General features: G+C 37.4%; 1 protein-coding gene across 9 annotated transcripts in view; it reads right to left on the minus strand.

The window, feature by feature from the left end:
- Positions 1 to 1168: 1168 nt before the first annotated feature.
- The window catches only part of PARP11 (poly(ADP-ribose) polymerase family member 11), a 45117-nt gene continuing 20365 nt past the window's right edge, over positions 1169 to 25920 (minus strand). For 4 of the 9 annotated variants that reach the window (XM_032254499.1, XM_032254501.1, XM_032254502.1 and 1 more), the window contains 7 exons: positions 18906 to 19034; positions 17918 to 18038; positions 15209 to 15284; positions 11550 to 11622; positions 11339 to 11469; positions 3833 to 3984; positions 1169 to 1834 (listed from right to left, as the gene is read on the minus strand). In XM_032254499.1, the coding sequence (XP_032110390.1) occupies positions 1518 to 1834; positions 3833 to 3984; positions 11339 to 11469; positions 11550 to 11622; positions 15209 to 15284; positions 17918 to 18038; positions 18906 to 19034 (999 nt within the window). In that variant the 3' untranslated portion in view covers positions 1169 to 1517. Of the gene's footprint in view, positions 1835 to 3832; positions 3985 to 11338; positions 11470 to 11549; positions 11623 to 15208; positions 15285 to 17917; positions 18039 to 18905; positions 19035 to 21411; positions 21435 to 25920 lie in introns of those variants that run through there. The other 5 variants (XM_032254506.1, XM_032254504.1, XM_032254507.1 and 2 more) reach the window with 2 other exon arrangements.

Consider the following 25920-nt stretch of genomic DNA (forward strand, 5'->3'; position numbering starts at 1 on the left):
GAAGGAAGAAAGGGAAGGAAGGAAGAAAGAGAAGGAAGAAAGGGAGGGAAGAAGGAAGGAAGGAAGGAAGGAAGGAAGAGAAGGAAGAAAGGGAGGGAAGAAGGAAGGAAGGAAGGAGGGAGGGAGGGAGGGAAGGAAGGAAGGAGGGAGGGAAGGAGGGAAGGAGGGAAGGAGGGAAGGAGGGAAGGAAGGGGAAGGGAAGGAGGGAGGGAGGGAGGGAGAGAAAGAAAGAGAGAGAAAGAAAAGAAAGAGAAAGAAGGACGAAAGAAAGAAAGAAAGAGAAAGAAAGAAAAGAAAGGAAAGAAAGGTGAAAGATTCTTACCCATCACATGGGCAATTTCCCATCTGGTGCTTGAACTCCTATACAACGTGCCTGCCAAGTTGCTGTCTCGCCTCTGCTAGAATACCTTTAGGGGAAGGAAGGTGTTCCAACACTTCTCATCTTCCTTACAATGGAACAGCAAAACAGATGGAACAGGTAAACAAATTTCCACTAAACATGATTAAAAATTATACTTAACTTTTCAAGAGAGTAGGTTGTCAAAAGCTACTTAAAAGGATAAACCAGATTTGTCTCAAGCATCCTATGCTTTCTATAATGTTTCAAAATGGAGAGACACAAATTTGAAATATGCATTTTAGAAATAATTGTTGAATAGCTGTGTGCATTGCAGGGGAAAAGGTAAAAAAAAAATCTTTGAAGTGATCATTGTTGGGACTCTAAAACAAAAGGAAAATTAATGTTTGAATAATAATTTGAAGTTTCACTTTGAAGATGCAATAAATACCTTGTGCAGCAAGTGGTGGTGCAAGAATCCAAGAGCCCTGGTGGATGAAGTGTAGGCTAATGATATTTTGCAGCAATTATCAATCCAGATGTAGGAGACAGAGAATGACAGGAGCAAGTCTGAGGCTGCAGCCTGCTATCCTAAGGCAACTGGAAACCAGGACACTCTACCTTGATTTCCCCCTTCCGTCTTATTTGACAGCACTGCAAATAATTGTCGTTTCTGATTTCTCTCCAGGTACTCAGACTGTTTCAGAGTTTAAATCCCCCCTTCAGAAGACCAACAAAGCAATATATGAATTGGTGGATGATACTACTACCTGAATTCAATTTACAAAGGATCAATTCCTCTAAATGGACAACTTTATGTCTGTATTTCTATTTTTTCAACATTTATACGAATAAGTCTATTTGAACTAGTCATTTATAACACACATGTAAACTTTAAAGTTCTGAATGAGCACATTAGTTGAGACTCATCTGATTCCATTTTGAATGGTATCTTTCACCCCTATGTGTTAAAATGACAATGATATCAATTTTTAACAAACAAGACTATAAGAAACAGGCAAAAACCAACCTTAAGTATTGTCTTTTTATGTGGAGGCCACATTTTTTTCATATCTGTTTCATATCAGATAATTAACATTTAGTGGCTAGATGACTGGAGAGCAAATCTTCCTGCAAAAAGGAATAAAGCCTTCTTGACCACTGAGATTTGAAAGTGAAATCAATGAAAGTCTATCAAGTACTCAGGATAGATTTGGTTGGCATCAAAAACCACAAAGATCTTTGGGTTCCAGGTATCATCCACACAGCTGTCATATAAATTCACATAGCTCCCATCTTTGGAAGGAGGTCGCATGTATTTGGAGTCTCCATTTATGTAATCTCCAATTAGCACTCGAGCAAGAAACATAGATTTGTATGTTCTAAACAGATGCCGCTGTTGCAAGCTGACACCATGAATTTGGAATGTGTTTCCATGCTTTATGTCATCCTTGCAGAAACGACTGGAATAAGCAGCATCTCTAGCAAAATACGTTCCTTAAACAAAGAGGATCAAGAAAAGCCAAGATTACTCCTAAGAATATATTAAAAACAAGCAAAAAATTTTTTCAGGGGAATAGATGCATGGAATTGTATAATAAAAATAGATGTGGAATTTCCTCATCTGCAGATCTTTAAGAAAAGAATAGAAATCCATCTGTGGTGTAGACTGCCATAGAAATAGATTTGTTGATACAGAAAAGTCCTCACCACCACACCATCCCCTGCCCCCATCCACCAAAATATAGCTACCAGACTTCTGTTTTTAAAATAAATCTTACAAGGAATCCAATTAATAAAACAGATATTAAAAGTGTGGCTGAACCTGTGGGTTTTTTTTGTTTTTTTGCGATGGAGTCTGGCTATATCTCCAGGCTGGAGTGCAGTGGCGCGATCCCAGCTCACCGCAACTTGTTTTCCGTTTCAAACAATTCTGCCTCAGCCTCCCAAAGTGCTGAGATTACAGGCATGAGCCACTGCGACCGGCCTTTTTTGGGGGGTGGGACTACGGGCTGCACCACCATGTCTGGCCAAATTTTTATTTTTTATTTATTTATTTTTTTTGAGATGGAGTCTCGCTCGGTCACCTAGGCTGGAGTGCAGTGGCATGATCTCGGCTCACTGCAATCTCTGCCACCCGGGTTCACGTGATTCTCCTGCCTCAGCCTCCTGAGTAGCTGGGATTACAGGCGCATACCACCACACCTAATTTTTATATTTATTTAGTAGAGACAGGGTTTCACCACATTGGCCAGGCTGATCTTGAACTCCTGACCTCAGGTGATCTGCCTGCCTCGGCCTTCCAAAGTGCTGGGATTACAGGTGTGAGCCACCGCATCGGCTCTGAGTTTTACTGCCTGGCCCTCCCTCCCATTTCTACTTCCTTCCACCACTTCCTCACCCTGCTCCCTTGTCAGCATCCAGCAAAGCTCTAGAGAGCACAATGGAAACTGATGGCCTACAGAGATTCTTTTAAACCCCAAGAAACCATATTTCTATGATACGGGATAACATTCAGTAATATTTCTGGAAACAACAGAATCCCATAGCCATGAAAAGATTTCTGAGAGAATATATAATGCTATTCATATATGAGCATTCCAAAAAAACGATTTTACTGGCTCACTGCCTACACATGAAAATTCAATAAAGCAGCCAACTCTTCTGAAATAGTAAACACAAGAGATCAACTGACATCATTAAGGGCATACATACTCTAAAAAATTTTGGAGATGAATTTTTATTTACCTAACATTTATGGGAGTTATGTAACACCTTCTGACCTCCTTATAGTTAAGTGGAATGGTCTTTTTAGTAGTTATTTTTAAAATTAATTTACATTTTCAACATACTGATCCCAAATGGCAGGTAAGTTGCTGGAGGTAAGGTACAAAGGAAGGGCCAGAACAATAAATGTCTATTCCGCAGCTTTTCCCCTCGCCTCTCTCCTTGATTTGCTTGCGTAGCAGGCATAAATGGAAAAGCCTGGATTTTCACAACATTATAAATAACATACAGTTTCCCCCCACTATTCCTTATTGCTCAATAATATTCTTACCTATCATTTCCTTAAAAACAAAAACACTAGTACCTATTCTGGTGCATAATGAAATTATAATCAATTTGTTTTATCATTCTTTGTATTTTTGCCATAAAGCAGTTTAGTGTATAGGCTAATATATGGAAAGAACTTACACACAAAAATTAAACATAATGCAAAAAAATCAGCTAATATGAACATGATCCCCTTTTTGGATGACTGGGACTTGGGGAGCTATTAAACCTGTTAGAGACGTTAAGAGTCTTACTTCCATCTTGTAAATGTAAATGTAAGAAGTGACTTTTCAGTGACTCAGAAATTCTTAGGGAATGCCTGGAACCTAGCACAATAACTTTTAAGTTAATGACTGCCAAACTCCTAAATTATAAAAAAAAATCTCAAGAGAGGAAACTCTCTACTAGGACTAAAATTGGACCTGGAATTCTGATAATTACCTTTTCCAAAGACAGCACCATGTATACCATTTATTCTCCAATCGAAGTTATGAATACAGATTGCTTCCACAAATTCACTGCTGGTACCATGAAATAGCATTTGTTCATTAATGTGAGACACACCTCTTTTTTTCTTGAGCTGAGCCTTTTTCCTAAAAACACAATACACACAGACACAAAGGCACATAGAAATATACCATAAGTAGTATTTATTAATCTTAATGAGCAAGGTTCAATAGAAATGGTAAGACAGAAAATATTTTAATATAAATCATAAATGGACAAAGCAAGTATGGAAAAGAAATAATTTCAAATGTTCTTGGACACACAAATCATCTCATCAAAAATTATTAGTTAACATAAAACTTAAGGTTAAAAATTATGCCAAAAACTATAGTTATCCCATGCTATGCCCCCAACATCGTAAAGGTAATTGATCGTCTAAACCGGCTAAGCTTTACAGATGCCTAAAAATGAGACAACAAACAAGTAATACAAAGTTTGCAGAGACTTTAGACAGTGAATTCCTTGAGCAGGGACCATGTCATATGATTTTTATCCTCAGAAACTAGAAAATGTTGGTTGAATTGGCTAAATTTTGCACCATAGGGTTTGGGAGGGACATTAAGCCATCCAGTTTAATCCTCTTCCCAAGGACAAAACTATCCTAACACATAAAAGCATATTTAATGTAGGACTGATTGTAACAGAAAACAAAAACTGAAAACAGCCTAAAATTATTTCACAGAGAAATAAATATATAGTCATGTATTTATATATATAAAAGTTTAAAGTAATGAAGTAGATCTATGTGCACTAACACAGTAAATCTTGAAAAATAATATTGAATGTAAAAAGAATTTTGCAAAAAGAGACAGGGAACTCAAAATAATACTGTGTATTGTGTAGGTATACATACACAGGTAGTAAAAAATACAAAATACAAACAATAAGCATCATACCAATCTCAGGAGGAAAGGAGGAGAGTAGGAAAAGGATGGAGTAAACACTTCACCTGTATCTGTGTGAAGAGGAAGGAAATGTGACAAGTATTAAAATGTTAAATCTGATGGGTAGATACATGGGAGTCTGTAAACTATTTGCTGCATTTTCATTCTTGAAATATTTCATTAAAATAATATTTTAAAAATTGAGAAGAATATCCTCCCCCTGACATCTGATACCTATTTAATGTCTGCTTCAATCCATCCAGTGTCAAGTACTCGCAGCATCAGCTGCTCACTTTGCAAAACAGCACAATCTATTTGTAATTAGCTGTAATTGTTGGAAAGTACTTCCATCCCAATGCCAAACCAAAATCTGCCTTCCGTTGGTCTTAGTTATTCTCTTTTGAACACAAACAATTCAGATAACTCTTACACAAAACAACTCTGCAAATATCCAAAAATAACTATGAACACCTAGCTAGGCTTTCTTTTCTTGCTTAAATGCACACCATTCCTTCAACTACTCCTGACACAGCACAGCTTCTAGGTCTTTCTTTATCCCAACAGTCTTTAGTTAACAAGAATCTACTAGATACTTTCTAGTTTATAAATGTTGGTGTAAAATAGAAGCAGTTCAGATATCATGAGACAGCACTGACTCTACCGACACCACTGAATGCATTTTGGTAACACGGGCCGCAAACTGCCTCCATAATCAAGTGTGTAGTCAGTTAATCCTCCCAGGATGTTTTCAAACCAGACCTCTCTTAGCTTCCTATATTTGTACCACTGATTTATAAACTGAATGCAATAGATTTATTTCAGGTAAGCTTTACTTGGTATAGTAATTTAAAAAGTAAAAATTAAATAACAGTAAAATATCCACATCTCAGGCTGAGTTTTATAAACAACATGCAGCTTGATGAATATGTGCGGGAATGGATACTTGCATTTAAATGGTGACAGAATGAAAATGCATACAGTCTTTCTCAAGAGTCGTTTGGCAGTATATACCAAAATTAACATGTATATGCTTTGATCTATTTGTGACAGTCTTTTCAGGCCATTAAGTATGACATTAGAAGGATGTGCACTGAGCAAATGCTTATGCTACAAAAAGCAGACTTTCACTAAGAATTATACCAACTTCCTTTTTTAGAACTTTATGTTCTCACTTTTTTTTAAACAATGTACATTTGTTCCCTTTATAAAAACGAAAAAAAAAGTTTTTTAAATTTAAAAAAAAAAAGACAATACTTGTTTTGACCCACTGTTTCAACCTTCCAAGGTCTTTCTGACTGCTGATTCACTCACTCAACAAATAAGCTACCCCTTCTAGTTTGGAATCTTTCACAAGTGTGATAAGCAAGCCCTCTACATTTTCATCCAAGTTTCTGATAAAAATATTGACGGACCCAAGAAGAAGGCATGCATGCCATTCGAATTACTCTTTGCATAAGCCTTTTTCTACTAGTTTTTCTCTTTGAACTATCAACCAGCACATATTTCTCCATCTTGTCTTCATGAAAAGAAACTTTCTCAACCACTATAAAGTGAGAAGCCAAGCTAGACTGTCTAAGGGGCCTAACCATCTACCACTATGGTAATGCTATTAGTTGGTCTGGCATTAGTCAATCCACCCTGCTTTTCTCAAAGAAACATTAGTATAATACACAATGCCAGGCTTCATGCTCTGTAATGTCAAACTTGTCAATGTTGTGCTTCATGACCTGGAATGACTAGAATCCACTCAAAGGAAATTCTGTCTCTACTAAAAAACACAAAAATTAGCTGGGTGTGGTGGCACGTGCCTGTAATCTCAGTTACTTGGGAGGCTGAGGCAGGAGAATCACTTGAACCCGGGAAGTGGAGGTTGCAGTGAGCCAAGATCACATCACCGCACTCCAGCCTGGATGACAGAGTGAGACTCCCTCTCAAAAAAAAAAGAAAAAAAAAATTCACTTATCACTACTTTGCAGGCACAAATTAGAGTAAATCTCGGTTTGAAAATTGTCTGGAGTTTCTCTTAGATACTATAAATAAACTGTGGGTTAAAGGGCATGAAGTATGGGCATATGCAGGCATGGAAAACAATGCTTAGTTACTAGATTAGATGGTGCATATAAGCCAGCTGAAGGCAGAGCAGGAGCACGGTGGTTAAAGCTTTGTATCCCCACAGCGCAGTTTTTCTAGTGCCCACTACTACCACTACTAAGGCAGCTGCGAAATCTGGACATTCACAGATTATGACCTTGGTGTTCCAGAAATGCTAAAGATGAGTTCCAGGGCCTCGTGAACTTTAGTTACATCTGCAAGGAAAGTCACAGGACTACACTAAGTTCTTCACAACCCTGCCCAGCTTTGCCCAGACCCACAATCATTCCTGAGCTTACTGAAAGTACCATCACACCCACTTCTCAATGATGTCTCAAAATTTCCACCTCTTAGGGACTAGAGTGCCAGACTGGCTAAAGTGTGTATGTCACATGCTCTGTACTAGAGCAGGAATACTTCCATGCTCTGGACTGAAATAAGTTTGCCTAGATTCAGAACAGATTTTTATCCTGCTGAACAACAGAATCACTTACAGAATTTTTTAAGGTAAAAATGTAAGAACTCAGAGGTTCTGATGCAGTAGATCTGTGATAGATGTCAGGTATCTCCACCTGCTAGTAAGTTCCACTGGTGATTCTGACCTGCAACTAGGTTTGAAAATCTCTGATCTAAATTTACATTATTAACAAGATGCTCTGATTTCCTTGCTGCCTTATACTTCCAGCTATGGATCAATCCAACCATCTCCACTATCTGCTCTTACATTTGTACTGCTGAAGTACATCACACAACATCCCCATGGTTTGCATTCTAAATTCACCTACTCCAACTTTAGCTAAGCTCTCAATACTGACAGAAATCCCATGGTTCCCAAGATAGCTTGTTCTCCCCATTTTCCACAACGGCCATTTCAAATCTTCTCTTTCCCCTTTTCTTTCCCCCTTATCAACACCTCCCTAACACTTTATTCTCTGTAGGCAACCTCCCTTCTTCTTTCACAAAAGAAATGGAAGGCCTTAGGAAGGAACTCATTAACCTAACTCCTCTTCCCATCCCCTACCTCTACTTATCTGTAAACATAACTGGACCACCCTTCTGTATCCTTTCTGACATATGTTCTCAGAATTTCATCTCATAACACTTCTTCAGGAGCTGGAATCCATCAACTGCCCTTCCACTGTTTTTCTGATCTTATAAATTCTCCTTCTCCATAAGTCCTTCCCAATTACAATGTTAAATAACCCCACATTAACTGTCTTGGGCTCACATCTCTCATCCTCCTCACTGCCAAGTTTCTTGAAAAAGTTGTCAACATTTGCTGTATACACAATATGGTGTCTACCAACATTGCTTTTATCTAGGTTACCAATGACCTTCTTATTGCAAAATGCAAAGGAACTTTTCAAATCTATCCTACTTGACATCCTTTCAGTATGTAATCCTACAGACGGCACCTACTTGTGTAAACCACATTCTCCCTCCAGCTTCTGTGGCTTTACCTTCTATTGGTTTTCTCCCACTTTCTGTGGCTGTTAGTTTCCTCCCTGGGTTTTCTCTTCCTCTGTTCATCCCTTCCAGAATTGGCCCTTGGCCCTCTTCTTTTCTTAATGTACATACGCTCTCTGGTCATCTTCTTCATTCCTATAGTTTCTATTACCACACATTTTCTAACAACTCTAAAACCTTTGTCTCTAGTCTACACCACTCTTCTGAACTCCTAACTCATATGTCAACTGTTGTATATCAACTACTACTCCCTTTCCATCATCCCTACAGATGTTCCTACAGATATTCCCTTAGTCAAGTAAAACAAGCCAAAAACTTGGGAGTTATCCTTCTCATCTCCCTTAGTCACCCCATCACATACAGTAGGTGAGGAACCAAGCACTATCATTCTACAACCTTAATACCTCAAAACTGTCTCCAACACAGCAGATACCACTTTGGGTCAGGCAACCCAATGCGTCTCAGTCTAATTACTGAAACAATTTCCTAAATTTGTCTCTCTGCTTCAAACTGTGATCCCTTTAAAGTACTGAGATTTTGTGCTAGACATTTCTTTGTTGTGGAAGGCTTCTTTGTTGTGTTGTGCATTATAGGATGTTTAGCATCCCTGGCTTCTATCCAGTAGATGCCAGTAACACCCCTACCCTGTCACATAACAATCATTACCAAATGTCCCCCAGCAGGTAAAATCACTCCCAGTTGAGAACCACTGCTTTAAATACCTTCTCCATGGTACAGCCTAATTATTTTTCTAAAAAGCAAATCAGTTCCATCATTCTCTTGCTTAAAGTTCTACAATGGCTTTCTACTATCCCAGGAAAAAAAATCCAAACCTCTTAGTTTAGCTTATAAGGCCCCACATGGTCTGGACCCTGCTAACTCTCTGACTTCCACTCTGGTTCAATCCAGCTCAACTAAGGCTACTAAAGACAATTACACAACCACCCCAGTAGTGCTACTACAAACTCTTGCATGCTCTGCCTCTTGATACTATTCCAGCCTCCTCTCTCACCATTCTACCTAATTTCTGTTCAATCTGAAGTCATTTCAATTTTCTGTGCTACCTCTTATATCCAGACTTTGGCTTTTACTGCTCCTGATGCCTGAGATGCCCTTCTCCTATCCAACTGGTGTCCGGGGATCCCACATTCTCCCCACCCCACTCCACATCCCCTACTTTATTTGGCAAAGGTGGATGGATCCCCTCACTTTGTGCTCCTATGATGCCCTGTGGTGATCCCTACATTTCTGTGTTACAACGGTCTGGCTCCTTGTCTAAGCTACAGTTCTCTGTACCATTATTCCAAGTTCCCAGAACAGTGCTTGTCACAAAGTAGGTACTAAGACATTTTTGTAAGAAAAAGTGGGGGAAGTCAGAGAGACCTAGGCAATGTGAAAACTGATGCCAGATGGACTCATGTAGGACTGACTACCTATACGGTGAGTCATAGGTTATGTGACAGTGAGACAGACCCAAGTTATTTTAGTTCTTCAGGAAGATGTTAAAATGACAGGCTGCCCTTATAATGAGACTCCGTATTTTGTACTGTCATGGCAGGTGACAGGTTCATTTACCATCACAGATTTCTATAGGCTGACATTACATAAAACCATGAAGGGCATCACCAGAGTAAAACTTTTTCCAGTGAAATTCTTAGTATAAAATGTTCTCGGGAATCACTGGTACATTTTTACCACTATGATTTAATTGAGGACTCAAGTAATGAGGGAGATCAATTTGATCGCCACTTCAAAGGGCTGATGAAGAATAATGAATTAAGTTTTCATCAGACTAGTTTAGAAAACATACTTTATTCACTGAGAAAATAAAGTCAAAGGAGGCAGAGGCTTCTGTCTTCCTCTATAAAAGAATCATCTAAACAAGAACTAAATTCAACTTTTAAACTCAGTTAAACTCGGTTATTGTCAGAAATAAAAGCTGGTTTGGTCAATAGACCCAATACTATAAAGAACACAAGCTGAAAGCCCCTTATTTACCATAAACTATGAATAAACCTAGAATGTACACAGGCCATATTAACTAGTCAGTCAGAAGCATGAAAGAATTCCATGTATCATTACCAAACAAAAGTCAGCCCGATTCTTAAGTATATAGAAATGAAATGAGTTATGGTCTGGGTTTGCTTTAAAATACTCTAGCAACAGTAACAAAAAAGGAGACAGTTTATGGTGGCAAATCTTGACAGATGTTGAACCAGGATGATGGATACATGAGGCTAATTATATTAGACTCTACTTTGTGTTTATTTGCAATTTCTCTGAATAGAATGTTCAAAGTCAGCTTATATTTAAAAATATTAGAAATCAAATCTCATCTACAAATGTTAATTAAAAATATTTCAGAGAATCACTTATTTTAATTTTTTACAGGTCATAAAAATATGGCAGAACTGGCTAATTTGGATAATACTTTTAATACCTTAAGCTTTCTTTAATGGACTTTATTTTCAGTTAAGTGAATGATGAGTCACACAATAGGTCATTTCCAAATTAAATCTACTAGGGAATTGAGATTAACACTAAAAAATAAACTTTAGGCTAAGCAGGAAATTTGAAGTTACGTTTTAAAGTATTCTTTAAAATAAAACGGACAAAAGGCTATTGGCAAGAATGACTGTTCAAAACAAAACAAAACAGTGTTTGCGCGCAGACTTCTAATATAAGGCTAAGCCAAGTAAGTCATATCAACAAAGCTAAACAGCTCCCAGACTCCTCTGTAATGCTGATTTCAACCAAGATGCACAGCTCGAAATCTTGAAAGGAGGGAGCTTCTCACATTACAATGCTACAAGCAAAGTTACAGAGCAGCTATTTCACTCCCTGAGAATGCTGAACAAGAGCCCTGAGACTAGGTCAAAATATGGCAAGAGAAAAACAGCATGTCTATACCACTGAAAAGTAATACAATTCAATATTTATATTTTAGTCATAAAAGACTTAGCAGTAAGGAGAAGGTTCAGATTAGAAATCATCTCACCTGCAAAAGAACTCCCACAAATCTAGGTTTTGAATTCTCTGAATTCTTTTGATTCGGTTACGATCCATTGTTTTCCCAAAGAGATTGGCAACTTCATTATATTCATGTGTTTGATTGTGCAGAGTAATAAGCTGGAAAAATAAGTTTGCATAGCTTTATTGCAATCCTTTCCAGTTTCTTTCATGGTATATTTGGTCAGTTCTGCTCTTACCTGATACGGTACTTGAGTATTCACATTCTCCCAGTGTGGTGGCATAGGGATAGCCTCATTTTCACAGATATAACTTGAAATAGCAAAAGACAAAACAAAATATCAGAAGCTGATTATCATGATTGTCAAGAATTTGGCCTTTCTTCAAAGCTTAATTTTCATTTTCAGGGTATTGTGATAAATGCAATTAAATATAGCCTTTGGTTTCTTTATTTAAATATTATTGAATGTCTATGTCTGCTACTTTCTAGGTGCTAAATAGTGAACTTTTGATGGAAAATATCCAACCCTGTATATCATCCAAATTTCAAAAACAGTTGCTTAGTTCTATCTTGTTTTTTTGAAATTTCCAAAATTTCTTTAAAATGTAAAGAAGATTTTGGACAAAGAAATTAAAAATAAAGACACATTTCTGATGAAAACAAAAGGCTGAAACATGTTTATATTGCCTGTTGAATAAAATCAAAACTCCTCAACCATTTTTTCGATGTTCTCCAAGATCTAACTCAAACCTAAACCCTTCTCTGTTAATTGCCCTCTACTCTCTCCAACAGTCCACTAACTTTGAGGGTTATTAGCACAGTCAGTCAGCAAATCTTAAAAACTATCAAAACATGTTCAAGGCATTGGATGTGAATACAGAAAAACACAGTGACATTGCGGGATTTAATAGCAAAAGGCTGAAAAGGACACACCAATCCTCTCCAATGACTACAGCTTACTAAAGAAATTAATAAATTTCAAACCGATCTTCAGTTTACTTTTTTCAATTTATTTTAATGAAAAAATCAAATATGTTATTTAAAAATTAATATGTATAAAGAAATACACAGTGAGTTTTCCTCCCACTCCAGTCCCCAGCCTCACTTTTTGCCTCAACTCCTGGTAATTATTATTTTAGTCTCTTGGGTATTCTTCCAGAGCTTCTTTAGGTTAATACAAGCCAAGCTTTTTCCTCACACAAATGGTAGCATAAAGCATACATTTATTGCACCTGTTTTTTTGGGGTTTTTTTGCTTCATAGACTCTTAGAGATCTTTCTGTAATAGTACCTAGCTTTTTTCTGTATTCACATCCAGTGGCTTGAAGATGTTTGATAGTTTTTAAGATTCACTGATTGACTGTGCTAATAACCCTTGAAGTTAGTGAGCTGTTGGAGAGAATAGTGGGCAATTAACAGAGAAAAGTTCAGGTTTCAGTTATATCTTGGAGAACACTGAATGAATGGTTGAGGAGTTTTGATTTTATTTAATACACAATATTCAATAGGCATTATTCCTAGTGCTTACAACAGAGCCTGGCATACAGTATACACTCAATAAGTACTGAATGAGTGAATGCCTTCTATTTTACAGATGCACAGAATTCCACTGTATGGATATGCCATAATTTATTTAATTAGTCCCCTAATGATATTTAGCTTGTCTCCAACTTTTTGCTATTGTATTAAGAATGCTGGCCGGGCACAGTGACTCATGCCTGTAAACCCAACACTTTGGGAGGCTGAGGCAGGTGGATTACCTGAGCTCAGGAATTCAAGACCAGCCTAGGCAACACAGTAAAACGCTGTCTCTACGGAAATACAAAATATTAGCCAGGCATTGCAGCGTGCATCTGTAATCCTAACTACTTTGGAGGCTGAGACAGGAGACTCGCTTGAACCCAGGAGGCAGAGGTTTCAGTGAGCCGAGGTGGTGCCACTGCACTGCAGCCTGGGCGACAGAGTGAGACTCCATCTCAAAAACAAAAAAAGAATGTTGGAAAAACATATTTGTTCATCTGTCATGTTCTATGTCCACTTATGTGTAAAATAACATATTTCAAATAGAATTTCTGAGTCAAAGAATATATTTTTTCATGATTTTAAGATACCAACCAATTGGCTGTCTTTGAACGTGCCTACTGACATCTGCACCAGAAATACAGAAAACGCCTATCTTCCCACAATCACTCCAAAAAGGTATGTTATCAAACTTTTGAATTTTAGTCACTCTGATAGTAAAAATCAGTCTGGTATTAATTTGTTTTTCTCTGATTATGAGTGAGGTTGTATGAACTGTTCAAATTATTTGCCCATGTTGATTTTCTATTTAGAGTCCTAAAGGTGCTTCATGTAATATGAAGAATAGCCCTTCAACTATAACAATTAATTAAAATATTTTCCCAATTTTTTGTGAGGGGAAAAAAAATATCTAAAACATACTTGGCCTAAAGTATCTTTTAGCTATGACCAAATTTTTTTTTTTTTTTTTTTTAGTTTTTATGCAGCCAACAGCCTTAAATAACTCTTTGCCAATAGGAAGCATGTATTGTTTACCTTGCATGTAATAAATGCTCACTGTATTCCCACAGTAAATAAGTATTTCTATATCAGCACCTATTGACTGACCTTCAACACCCTATTGTATCTTACCTAAACAGTCCTCTCCTTTTATTATTATCTTGTTTATAGCCTTCCATTCTGCTTAATCCTCGCCTTGTCCTGTCTTTGTTCTATGGTTTGTACAGTCTGTGACAGAACAAAGTGTTTGATCCCATCATGTGCTTTTTGCCTCCACCAAAGCATAGCAGATATAATGTACAATTACAATAACATCTTCCATTATTATGTCTCATTTTTCATTCTTTCTCCCAGATTAAATACTTTCTGAAGATAAGTAATTCTTTTATTATATTCTTTGTACTAAAGAATGTGAATATGATGCAGCTAATAAAAAAGTACTATTCTCTATATTCCATAGAAGTACTATTCATTCACTATATAAGTACTTGGAATAACTTTTAAATCATGATGCTAAAATAAAACCAAAATAAATGCTAAAATAAAACCAAAAGTCTTAAGAAACAAACTGAAGAAACTTAAAATATTTCTTTTCTTTAGTCCTTTCAAAAATCTCCTTGGAAGTAGCCAACAGGCATTCTCTGCAATTCACGTGCTACCTTTTTTTTTTTTTTTTCAGTTTCATTTTAACTTATTTGAACAAAAAGAATTTCAATACTTGCTTGAGGAATAATTGTAGAAAATAGGAGATATGCTTTAAGATTTTTTCCTTCAAGTCCATTCACATGAATAATGAATATTTATTGTCTTCTAACATTTATACCTCCTTTTTCAGACTACTTATGGCCAGAGCAAGCAAAAAAGAAAATTTGTAACCAATTTCCAGGAAACAGAAAGCAGTACTGTTGGCCATTGTTCCACCATCTTCCTTAGGTCTCCTTTAGTCTCTACAAATTTGAAATTACTTCTAGGAGTTGACCAATGGAGATCAATGGGGGTGGAAACAAAGTGGACAATACCTAGGACTTATTGCCTCAATAATTGTATGGCTCTGAGAGAGTATTTCCAAGTTAACAATTCAAACTTATCTCAGTGAGTTATTTTATGAATTTAGAGTAGAGGCCATGCATTTTGTAACTATCATGCGAAGTGTTCTAAAAAATTAAAAAAATATACAAGAAGAAAAGAAAAGGATAACAGGAAAGGAAGCACTTAGAGAAAATAATAATGTTGCTGTTTTGTCAACAAATGAGTTTTAATATTTAAAAGATCAGTATTATTAAATGACCTACCAAAACACTTTCAGTCTATTTCTTTTTCTGTCCAACAGTAAGAAAGAGAAACCCCACTCTTTCTACACCTATTCTCTTTACCATACCTGAAAGCACTGATAGAAAAGGGGGCTCTTTTTATTAAGCGCTGCTTTCCAGTGGTGAGATTCATTTGCTTCATTTCTGTATACAAAGACAAGATACTAGATAAGTCATAAAAACACACTGTGCTATAAAGTGTCATGAAGATTAGTAGCCACGCTATGTGATGATCAGGAATCATGATGCTTTGGGAGTAGCTGGCAAGCATAGTATATTATGAATACTTAACCATACAGCTATGTATCATGTTGTGAAGGTGCTATTCAAGGAGGCACAGCTTCATTGCTTGATCTAAGCACACATAAAAAGATGCTAATTTCATCCAATGCTCAGTATGCATAGTCTATTCCGTTTCTGTATCACACTTAGGTTAAACAAACACTAAAATAGGAGAGTTCTAAACTTAGGAAAGCTAAGAGTACTAGAAAGAGAGAAATTACAGTATTAAATGTAGTTGGCTTATTAAGTAGGAAAATGTACTTTCATGTCTCCAAAAATTTTGGAAATGATAAAATTTTCACCATTATAAAACTTGCACAACTCACAGAATTTCAAAAAACTTCTACATTTCTTGATTTGTCTCCTAAACTGAAAAAACTGAAAACCTGGCTAGGCCCAGTACTAGAACTTACTTATATAAAAATATTCTAGTGATAAGAGACTAATCACTTAAAGCTATCATGTTCTTCTTTCACCCATGCCTCAGTCATGGCAATATTTACCAGGTCCATTTCTTCATTCTCCAAAGTTAAGTAGTGATTCTTAATGTAAGATTCTAATCAGTTTATCTTCATCTAATTGACGTCATTCCATTTCAGAGTGAATAGGTTTACCCATCCAGGCCAATGCTAGTATAAAGCATGTTCTGTCCTTTCTGTGTTCTCCTAAACTCTACACATACTGGATTTACCACTGTTCAGGGAAAAAGCAAGATCACCTCAGCATATGGAGCAAGACCTGTGATGCCATCTCCTTGGACCATCTCATTCTGAGTTTACTTTTTACCATTTTTATAGAGAGAATCTGAGTTAGCTAGCGGCAGAATGGCTGCAGCTTATAACTGCAAAGAGTACATGGGAAATGCTAATACCTACATCTTTAAAACAGGATCATTACACAGAGGGTTGGGGAACTCAAGTTATTAGTATATGTAACTTCTATTCCTCAATAACAATATTTTTAATAAGCTCTATTTTCTGAGAGCAAGTTTCCAAAAAGTGTAGTCTACTAAAAGATACCTTTCAGAAACATGTGGCTTGCTGAATTATTCACCAAATCCTTTGATACATTTCACCCTCTACATGAGGCCTGGTATCTGTGCATATCACTCTGTTTCAATTCTGCCTCAAAAACAACACTTGTACACATGGCTAAAAATGCCTACCAGACACCTTCTGCCTAGACTGCAGCAAAGGGACAAATGTCAGGGCCTCTTAAATCTTGCTTTAAAAGCTATGGGTTTGTTTGTTTGTTTTTGAGACAGAGTCTCGCTCTGTCACCAGGCTGGAATATGGTGGTACGATCTCAGCTCACTGCAACCTCTGCCTCTTGGGTTCAGGCGATTCTCCTGCCTTAGCCTCCCAAGTAGCTGGGACTACAGGCACATGCCACCACACCCAGCTAAGTTTTGTATTTTTAGTAAAGATGCGGTTTCACCATGTTAGCCAGGATGGTCTCGATCTCTTCACCTTGTGATCTGCCTGCTTGGCCTCCCAAAGTGCTGGGATTATAGGTGTGAGCCACCGCACTCGGCCCTAATGGTTTTTAACTCTTGATAATTAAAAAAAAAAAAGCAAGAAAAACAACTTTGGTGGGATAATAATTATTACATATTTGGTTGCATCAACCCCTTACTGGACAAATCTCCTTCACTGTTTCTGGGCCTTGGTTCACCCAACGGAATTTTGTAACGTTTCACCATACTACCCAGCCATAATACACTACCAACACTGTCATAAACACACTACTCACAGGAACTAGGAAAGAGCAGCTAAAGGATTAAGCTGTGTAGCAACCAAAATGCACTTTTACTAAGAAAGCCTCCCATTTAGGTCTTGTTTGCCTCTAAGCAATAAATAGCTGAAACCAACAACTTGAAACTTGAGGAGCTCGGTTCATCAGGTTTTTCATTGGATACCCCAAAACATGTCCATATATATCACAGATGAAATCCAAAGTGGGCTGACTTCCAGATTATCTGGCTAATCTGTGAGAGAGCCAAATAAATCAGAAAATGGCAGAAGGCAATGTCTATTAAAGAAATCATTTTCTGGCAAAGACACCAAGAGAAAGGCCATTCAGCTAAAACTTGTTCTTGAAACTATTGCCAGCTACCTATGACTTTCTCACTTAACATCTCAATTTGATCATTAAAGTAAAAAGGTTCTTACCTATTTCAAAAGACTGCTGGGACATTGAATAAAACAACTGATACAGTGTTTTGCATTCCTTAGAAGGCAAGCATCAAATGCACTTAAAATATATGACAATCTTCACATACATTAATATATATAAACATATAAACACACCTTTTATAAAAGGTAATGTTGCTCAAGATCTTAAAACTTGGAAGTTTTATAGAGGTATTTTTGTATGTAACAAAAAAGACATACTTCACTGTTTGCAAATATATCAACTAATCCTGACCTTCAGAGGTGAAGATTTTATCATATCAGTATACTAAAAACACACAACTATTAGGGAAAAAAACATACCTGCAAAGTCTATCTTGTAGCTGAATTTGGAAGTAGTAAAAGAAATGGAGCCACAAGGGTTTGCTTTGAAGCTTTTTTCGATATCTTCACTGCTAACTGAACACTGACTGTTGGTATCCGGCTTTAAGACAAACCAGAAAGTTTCATTTACCAGCTGTTCACATTAATGACTTTCCCACAGAGGTGGTACTGTGGTCATAGAGACAGGGAATGGAGAGACAAGGGAAATTTACTAATCACCTGTTCTAGTTCCCAACACACAGGGAGGATCACAAGTAAGCCAGCATACTGAAAATGATTTAAGGATCTCCAGTGAAGAAACAACTGGTTATAGTTCCGTTCAATAACTGGATATAGTCTTTTCCAGATAATTACAATTTTTACAGAGTATTCCAATAATTATACTTTCTAAGTGGCTCAAATTAAATCTTTATGTATAGTTTAGTAGAGTTAAAAAAAGACTACAGGTTTTGAGTACGGATTCAAATCTCAGTTTAACTAGCTGTGTGACCCTTGACAAATTATGTCAACTTTCTTTTCTGAGTTTTACTTTCCTTGACTGTAAGACAGAATATTAACATCTGCTTCCAAGTTATTGTGAGGATAAGGGGGAAAATAAATGCACAACACCTAACATAATACCTGGCATACAGGAGTGTTTAATATGGATTTGTTCTTCCCTTTCTCTTTGTTCACCAAATCAAACTTGGAGTTGCTCAGATGTACTGACACTATGCAACTCTCTGTCACATTCACCCTCTGTACAACAGTAAACACATACTGTTTCTTCTAAATACATGATTGTGAAAACCTGGGAAAAAGAAAAGGAAAAGGACTAGAAGAATTTCTAACTTTTCTTTTAGTTAAACGATTTGATTTCCTTAAGGTTTGACTTCAAGTTCTATATTTATACTCATTTTACATATATCAGCAAGGTGATGCTAAGTGAATCAGAAACACTTCTGCTAAATTCAAAGAAAGGAGATACCTGAAACATGTGCCACTTCCCACATTCTGCCAAGTAAAACCAGCCCCACTGGGTATCTGACGTGTCCATGTCATCCACTTCATTGTTTGTTGTTTTAGATAAGAATTCTTCTGCTTGGTGAAACATCTCCTGAAAAGCCAGAAAGAGGTGAAGGAAAACAAATAATTCTATTAATAACAAGTATACTTTTTACAGATCATTTTACTTCTTTACAAAGAGTGGTATTCAAGTGTCTTTCCATCCGTGACACTTTAAAAACAGCTTTCTGTCTTGCATATTGGCTCTGAAGGTAAACATTTAAAATGTTGAACATCATTGCTTAACAATTTAGGCAAATAATAATAATCTTAGGTAGAATATGTCAATATCTATTCAATCATTCAAATAAGCTATGTCAACATCAATAAGCACTTCAGGTTTTAAGCACAGCCCTAAGCAATTTCAATTTTATCTTATGTTCATGTATTTGGTCAAAAGGATCCATGCCATCACACTAGTTAAGACCAAATGCATGGAATTTTAATTTTAAACAGTCATTATTTCATTCAATGGCATAGAAAGATTTTTTTTTTTCTTTCTTGAGATGGTGTCTCACTCTGTTGCCCAGGCTGGAGTGCAGTGGCGGGATCTCGGCTCATTGCAACCTCCACCTCCCAGGTTCAAGCAATTCTCCTGCCTCAGCCTCCCCAGTAGCTGAAACTACAGGTGCATACCACCACACTCGGCTAATTTTTTGTATTTTTAGTAGAGATGGGGTTTCACCGTATTACCCAGGATGATCTTGGATGGTCTCGATCTCCTGACCTTGTGATCTGCCCGCCTCAGCATCCCAAAGTGCTGGAATTACAGACATGAGCCACCGCACCCGGCCAAAAAGATATTTATATGGTGTTGAGTGTAAAAGATTACAAAAAATAGAAACAGCATAATCCAATTTTAATAAAAATATACTTAGCACTGTGAATGTATGTGTGTGTCTGTGTAAGTGTGTGTATGTAAATGTTTACACACATACATGGAAAAAAGTCTGGATATATATAATAATTTACCATCATTTTTTCTAAGTGTCAGGATAAAATAATAATAGTAACCTTTATATGACTTACTACGTGCCAACTACTGTTCTAAGTACTATACAGATGTTAACTCATTTAGGTCTCACAACAACCTAGAGATAGGTACTACCAGTAACACAAATTTATAAATGAGGAAAGGAAGGCATAGAGAGGTCATATGAAGAGGAAGTCAAGATGTAAACCCAGACATCCTAGTTTCAGGATCTATGCACTTAGCCACCATCATATACCATCTTACACTTCACTGTCAATGAGTCCATAATTTTAACTATACCAATTAACACAAGTATGCGTTATCTTTGAAAAGTTTTAAACATTCTTGGTTGGGTATTGTAATGAAGAAATTCTCTAGAGGGGAGACAAAGAGGCTGGTCAAAGAAAATTAAACTCAATCTGGAATTTGACTTCCTGTCCTCATTCTTTAAGGGTTTTAAAATTATTAACTTTATACAACTACTACATAAAAATATTCTCCTTGCAAAAAATCAGAACATTCAAAATAAAGCTAAAGACTTTTTTAACCATCACTTCCATTCCTGGTACCTCTCACCTTTCTTCTCCAGGGTTAACCAATGCTATCATTTCACTGCATATCTTTCAGTTCTCTTTCTCTCTCTCACTCTTTGTTTGCATGTGTATAATTATACACATATAAAAACATAGAGAGTTATTGATGATTTGTTACAAATTTGATTTCCTGTATCATTGATTTCTTTTTTAACAAAGAATATGTGCTACTGGGTAATTTAGAAAATATTTGCCTTTTAATTTCATCATTTAAAATGTCCATTCTATTTTTAGAAGCTGTAGTAACCTGGAATAAGTTTCTATTACCTTGTCTAGGCCACAGTTGGCTCATCACAAAATGAAAAATGACAGACTCCTTCCTCATTAGGTTATTGTTATAAATGAATGAGACAATGCAGTAAAGTACCAAGTACAGTGCCTGAGCTCAATGAAGGGTTTTTTTTGTTGTTGTTGTTGTTGTTTTTTTGAGACAGAGTCTCATTCTGTCACCAGGCTAGAGTGCAGTGGCATGATCTTGGCTCACTGCAAACTCCAACTCCCAGGTTCAAGCAATTCTCCTGCTCAGCGTCCCTCGTAGCTGGGACTAAAGGTGTGCACCACCACGTTCAGCTAATTGTTTTGTATTTTTAGTAGAGACAGGGTTTCACCATGTTGGCCAGGGTGGTCCTGATCTCTTGACCTCGTGATCTGCCTGCCTCGGCCTCCCAAAATGCTGGGATTACAGGCGTGAGCCACCGACCCTGGCCGGGTTTGTTATTTTTTATGTATGTTTGGAAATTCAAGCAATGCTTTATGATTATTTCCCATTTTTTCCTTCATGTTTTAAATTTGACTAGTTTCTAAGAAATGAAAAATAGAATACCCCAGGATCAAAGGCTTCTGGTTTAGGACCCACTATTTACCTTATATATTTTAACCACATAATAAAGACAATGATTGAAATTTTAAGATCAACTGTCCAGTAACCTATTCACAATTCCTGCTGCTTCCTTCTATTAATGTTCATTTCATTTGGCCATTTAACTGTGAGAAAGACAGAAAGAAAGTAAATGCGACCTAAATTTAGTTTTTCTTCTGAAAATAACCAGAAAATTTGGAAGAATGAGATCGGAGCTAATAGTTAAGAAAAATATTTGTCTTATGAGTTCTACCTTTTCTCTATTAGAAAAGAGAATGGAAAATAGAAAAATTCCCTTTATACAGCATACATGTAACATGTGTGCTCTGCTATAAAACACCTTCCCTAAGACTTTGCTTTAGGCCAGGTTATAAATGAAAGCGTTTCAGCAACATCTTCTCAGACCTTTCTGTTACAAATAGCTTTCAGTGGGACCTAGGACAGACCCATCTTATATTTGTCACAGTTTTAGAGAGGACAGCACTATAGACAGATATCATTGTACTGAACATTCCTGAAGGATTTCAAATCTTATAAAATTCCTTATCAATTTACACTATTTTTTCCCTCCACAACTTAATGTGCAGAAGAGATAAATGATTCTTTTCCAATTAAAGTCAGGAAGAAAAACAAAGCAGAGAATAATACAATTTTTTTGCCTAGAATCATAGCCAGCAGTAGTACAGAGAAGATCAAAGAAACACCCAAGGCCTCCTGAGCATCAGTTCTTCCCGAAGTTACCAAGCCCCACTGCCTAATTTTCACACAAGGACAGTTATTTCTCCTCTCCTATGTTGTTAACATTTAATTTAATTGCTCTGCTTCACTGATGCTCTGGCTTTCTTTGAAAAGATGGATTTTATAAGATTAAACATTACAATTTTCTACAGTAGGTTTTCTCTCCAAAGAAATGGCCATTTTGCATAATTACACTCAAAGAGTTAAGTCAAATTTAAATTAATACTTTAAAATATTGCAACCCTAGTAATAATGGCTCTAGGCTAGGACACATTTATAGATAATAAAAAGAATATGCACTAGTTATCTGTCATGAAGTACTGTTAGATAAATGAACTTGTTCAGTCACAATGACATATTCTGTCTGATTTTCCTGTTTATAATTGGAAGCAAGTAGGGAAGGAAAAAAAATCTAGTACAAAGTGGCAAAGCATTCTGTAAAGTTTCAAGGCCAATGGATACGCTGATAGAGCCTGTCTGTAATGTTATCTGTTACAAAGAGAATCTTTATTTACAGAGCCTGGGAATAGTCAGTCTGGATCAACAAATTGAAAAGCTGTGCAGAAAATGAGTTTAAAGTCAAAATCCTGGTCTATATGAGGAAAATAATGCTGCCTTCCAGACTGGTTTCAAGTTTTCTGATATAAATTTTAGACTACAACACAGTATAATTTATTTTGTTAGCATGAGTAGAATATCTTGACGAAATCATATTTGGTAATAAAAACTTCCTTGCCTCTATATATAAAGAAGATCCCAAACCTGATCTTAAAAGCTTAAAAATGAACAAGAACTTCCAGAATGACAGAAGGAGCTCAGTGGAACCGGCGAAATCACATTTTAAAAACCAGTAAGCTGGGCATGGTGGCTCACACCTGTAATCCCAGGGCTTTGTGAGGCTGAGAAAGGAGGACTACATGAGGCCAGGAGTTTGAGGCAAGCCTAGACAACATAGTGAGACTCCATCTCTACAAAATAATAAAATAAAAAGTACTCAGGTATGCTAATGCGTGCTTGTAGTCCTAGCCACTTGAGAGGCAGAGATGGAAAGACTACTAGAGCCTAGGAGTTTGAAGCTGCAGTAAGCTAAGATCATACCACTGCACTCCAGCTTGGGCAACAGACCAGGACCCTGTCTCACAAAAATCAATTAATTAATTAAAAATTAAAAACTGCTGAAAATTGTTTTTTAAAAAACAAACGTTTAAAGTCTCTGGAAAGTGTGGTGAGGGCATACAGAAAGTGGAGAAACATTCATTCAAGAAAATTTACTAAATCTTAGAACAAGTTAGAGTCTGTGGCATTTGAGTTACAAAGTGCACCATTCCCCACATCCTACCAGGTCTCTGTTACGTGGTACATGTAGCCAAAAGACAGGCAGAGGACTCCCTCTCCCTCAGGCTCCAGACTGTGGCTAGTTTTACCCTGGGAGGGCCAAGCTGCTGGTGTTTCTCCTCTCCTTTAGCCCAGAGATGTAGAAGTTCTGTTCTAGAGAGGTGATAGAGAGGACCAGTCTCTCTTCCCCTATCCAGCCCCCATTCAAAAGGTGGAAGTTCTATTCCATGTGCAGCAGGCTGAGAATATTGGCCCTAACTGCCACCACCCCAACCTGCTCCCAGAGTAGAGGTTTTGTGCCAGGAACAGCCAGCTAAGATGACCAAGGACTGCTACCACAACCCCAGTGCCCACTCTAAGAATAGAGTGTTAGTTACTCTGGGAAAACAAGGCTCTCACCTTCAGCTCCAGATGCAGTGGCATGAAGATTTTGCTCAAGGGGAAAGACAGGATGTCAGGACAAAGAGCTCTACATTTCCACCTGAGAGGACTGACTTTATTTGGAACAGAGAGGAGGACCCCATGCCTGAGGGCACTGTTGAAAACTGTGGGCCGGGTGCAGTGGCTCACGCCTGTAATCCCAGCACTTTGGGAGGCTAAGGCAGGCAGGTCACCTGAGGCTAGCAGTTCAAGACCAGCGTGGCCAAAATGGTGAAACCCCATCTCTACTAAAAATACAAAAAATTAGCCGGGTGTGGTGGTGTGCATCTGTAGCTATGGCTTCTCAGGAGGCTGAGACAAGAGAATCGCTTGAACCCAGGAAACAGAGGTTTCAGCGAGCTGAGATCTCGCCACTGCACTCCAGCCTCGGAGACAAGACTACACTCCGTCTCAAAAAAAGATAAAGAAAACAGTGGGCCGGGCGCGGTGGCTCAAGCCTGTAATCCTAGCACTTTGGGAGGCCGAGGCGGGTGGATCACGAGGTCAGGAGATCGAGACCATCCTGGTCAACACAGCGAAACCCCGTCTCTACTAAAAAAAATACAAAAAATTAGCTGGGCATGGTGGCATATGCCGGTAATCCCACCTACTCAGGAGGCGGAGGCAGGAGAATTGCCTGAACCCAGGAGGCGGAGGTTGCGGTGAGCCGAGATCGCGCCATTGCACTCCAGCCTGGGTAACAAGAGCGAAACTCCGTCCCCCAAAAAAAAAAAAAAAAAGAAGAAAACAGTGGAGATCTTAATGAAAAACAATTAAGAAAGGCTAGCAGCTCCAATACAAGCAGAATGGCAGAGGAGGTAGAAGTTTACTGCAGAGAACCAGAGACAGCCAAGAAGAGCCCTCTTAGATCATAGAGGAGTCAGAAAAGCAGTATAAAAACACTAAGCTGTTATCTACCCAGGAATGATCAGGGCAGGACATGGGGCAGTCTTGAAAACATTCTCTGAGCTATACACATACCCATCAACACAGAGTAGAAACTTCACTGGCATAAGGGTCTTAATTACAACTTCTGATCAAACACAACTTAACAGAAGCTACTCTGACCCAGGGCCAATTCCTATGAAGCCTGGGTTAAATGAAACAGCGTTATCATCCCTGGCAATCTGCAATACTGTATACATGTGCAAGACTGGGCCCTCTCAGGAACAAACTCCCAAGCTACTAGTACCTGGCTAAATGTAAGGCCAAAAAACAATGTAAACTCCCTGAACTAAAAAAAATAGCAGCCACCAAGCCACACACACATTTAACATTTAAGGGTAAAAATCTGACTATCTAAGGGAACTTCAGCAGAAACTGTGACCAGTACATAGTCTATGCCAACCCAGAAATGCCACATACGTAGTCAGGGTGAGATTAAGAACAATGGGGAAAAATCTGAGCAGGGATATCAGAAGCTACACACCGTGAGGAAACTGGACTTTACAGAATTTGTTCAGCTATGTCACTAAACAGATAAGTCAATAACCAAACAAACAACCACAATAGGCATCAGTATCCAAAGGTACTATGTTACCTAAAATATCCAGTTTTCAACAAAAAATTATGAGACATACAAAAAAAAAATCTCCATAAAGATGTCATCAATACACAGAGAAAAACAAAGAAAAGCTGCCTCTAAATGGGGTACAGATGGTAGACTAAGCAAACTAACACTTCAAAGCAATTATTACAAGTATGTTCAAAGAACTAAATGAAACCACGCTTAACAGGTTAACGGAAATTACGATGACAATGTTTCATCAAATAAGTAATATCAATAAAGACAGAAATAATTTTAAATAACCAAATGGAAATTCTAGGGTTGAAAAGTATAGTAAATAAAATGAAACACTTACTAGAAAGGCTCAGTAGATATTTTAACCAAGAAAATATCAGCAAATGTGAACATAAATTAATAGACATCATGTAACAGATGTAATATAAGGAAAGAAAAAAATTGAAAAATGAACAGAGCATCAGAGACATGTGGATACCATTAAGTGCACCAACATAT

The sequence above is a fragment of the Sapajus apella genome, unplaced genomic scaffold (genome assembly GCF_009761245.1).
Source record: "Sapajus apella isolate SASKATOON/1434 unplaced genomic scaffold, GSC_monkey_1.0 scaffold86, whole genome shotgun sequence".
Lineage (NCBI taxonomy): Eukaryota > Metazoa > Chordata > Mammalia > Primates > Cebidae > Sapajus > Sapajus apella.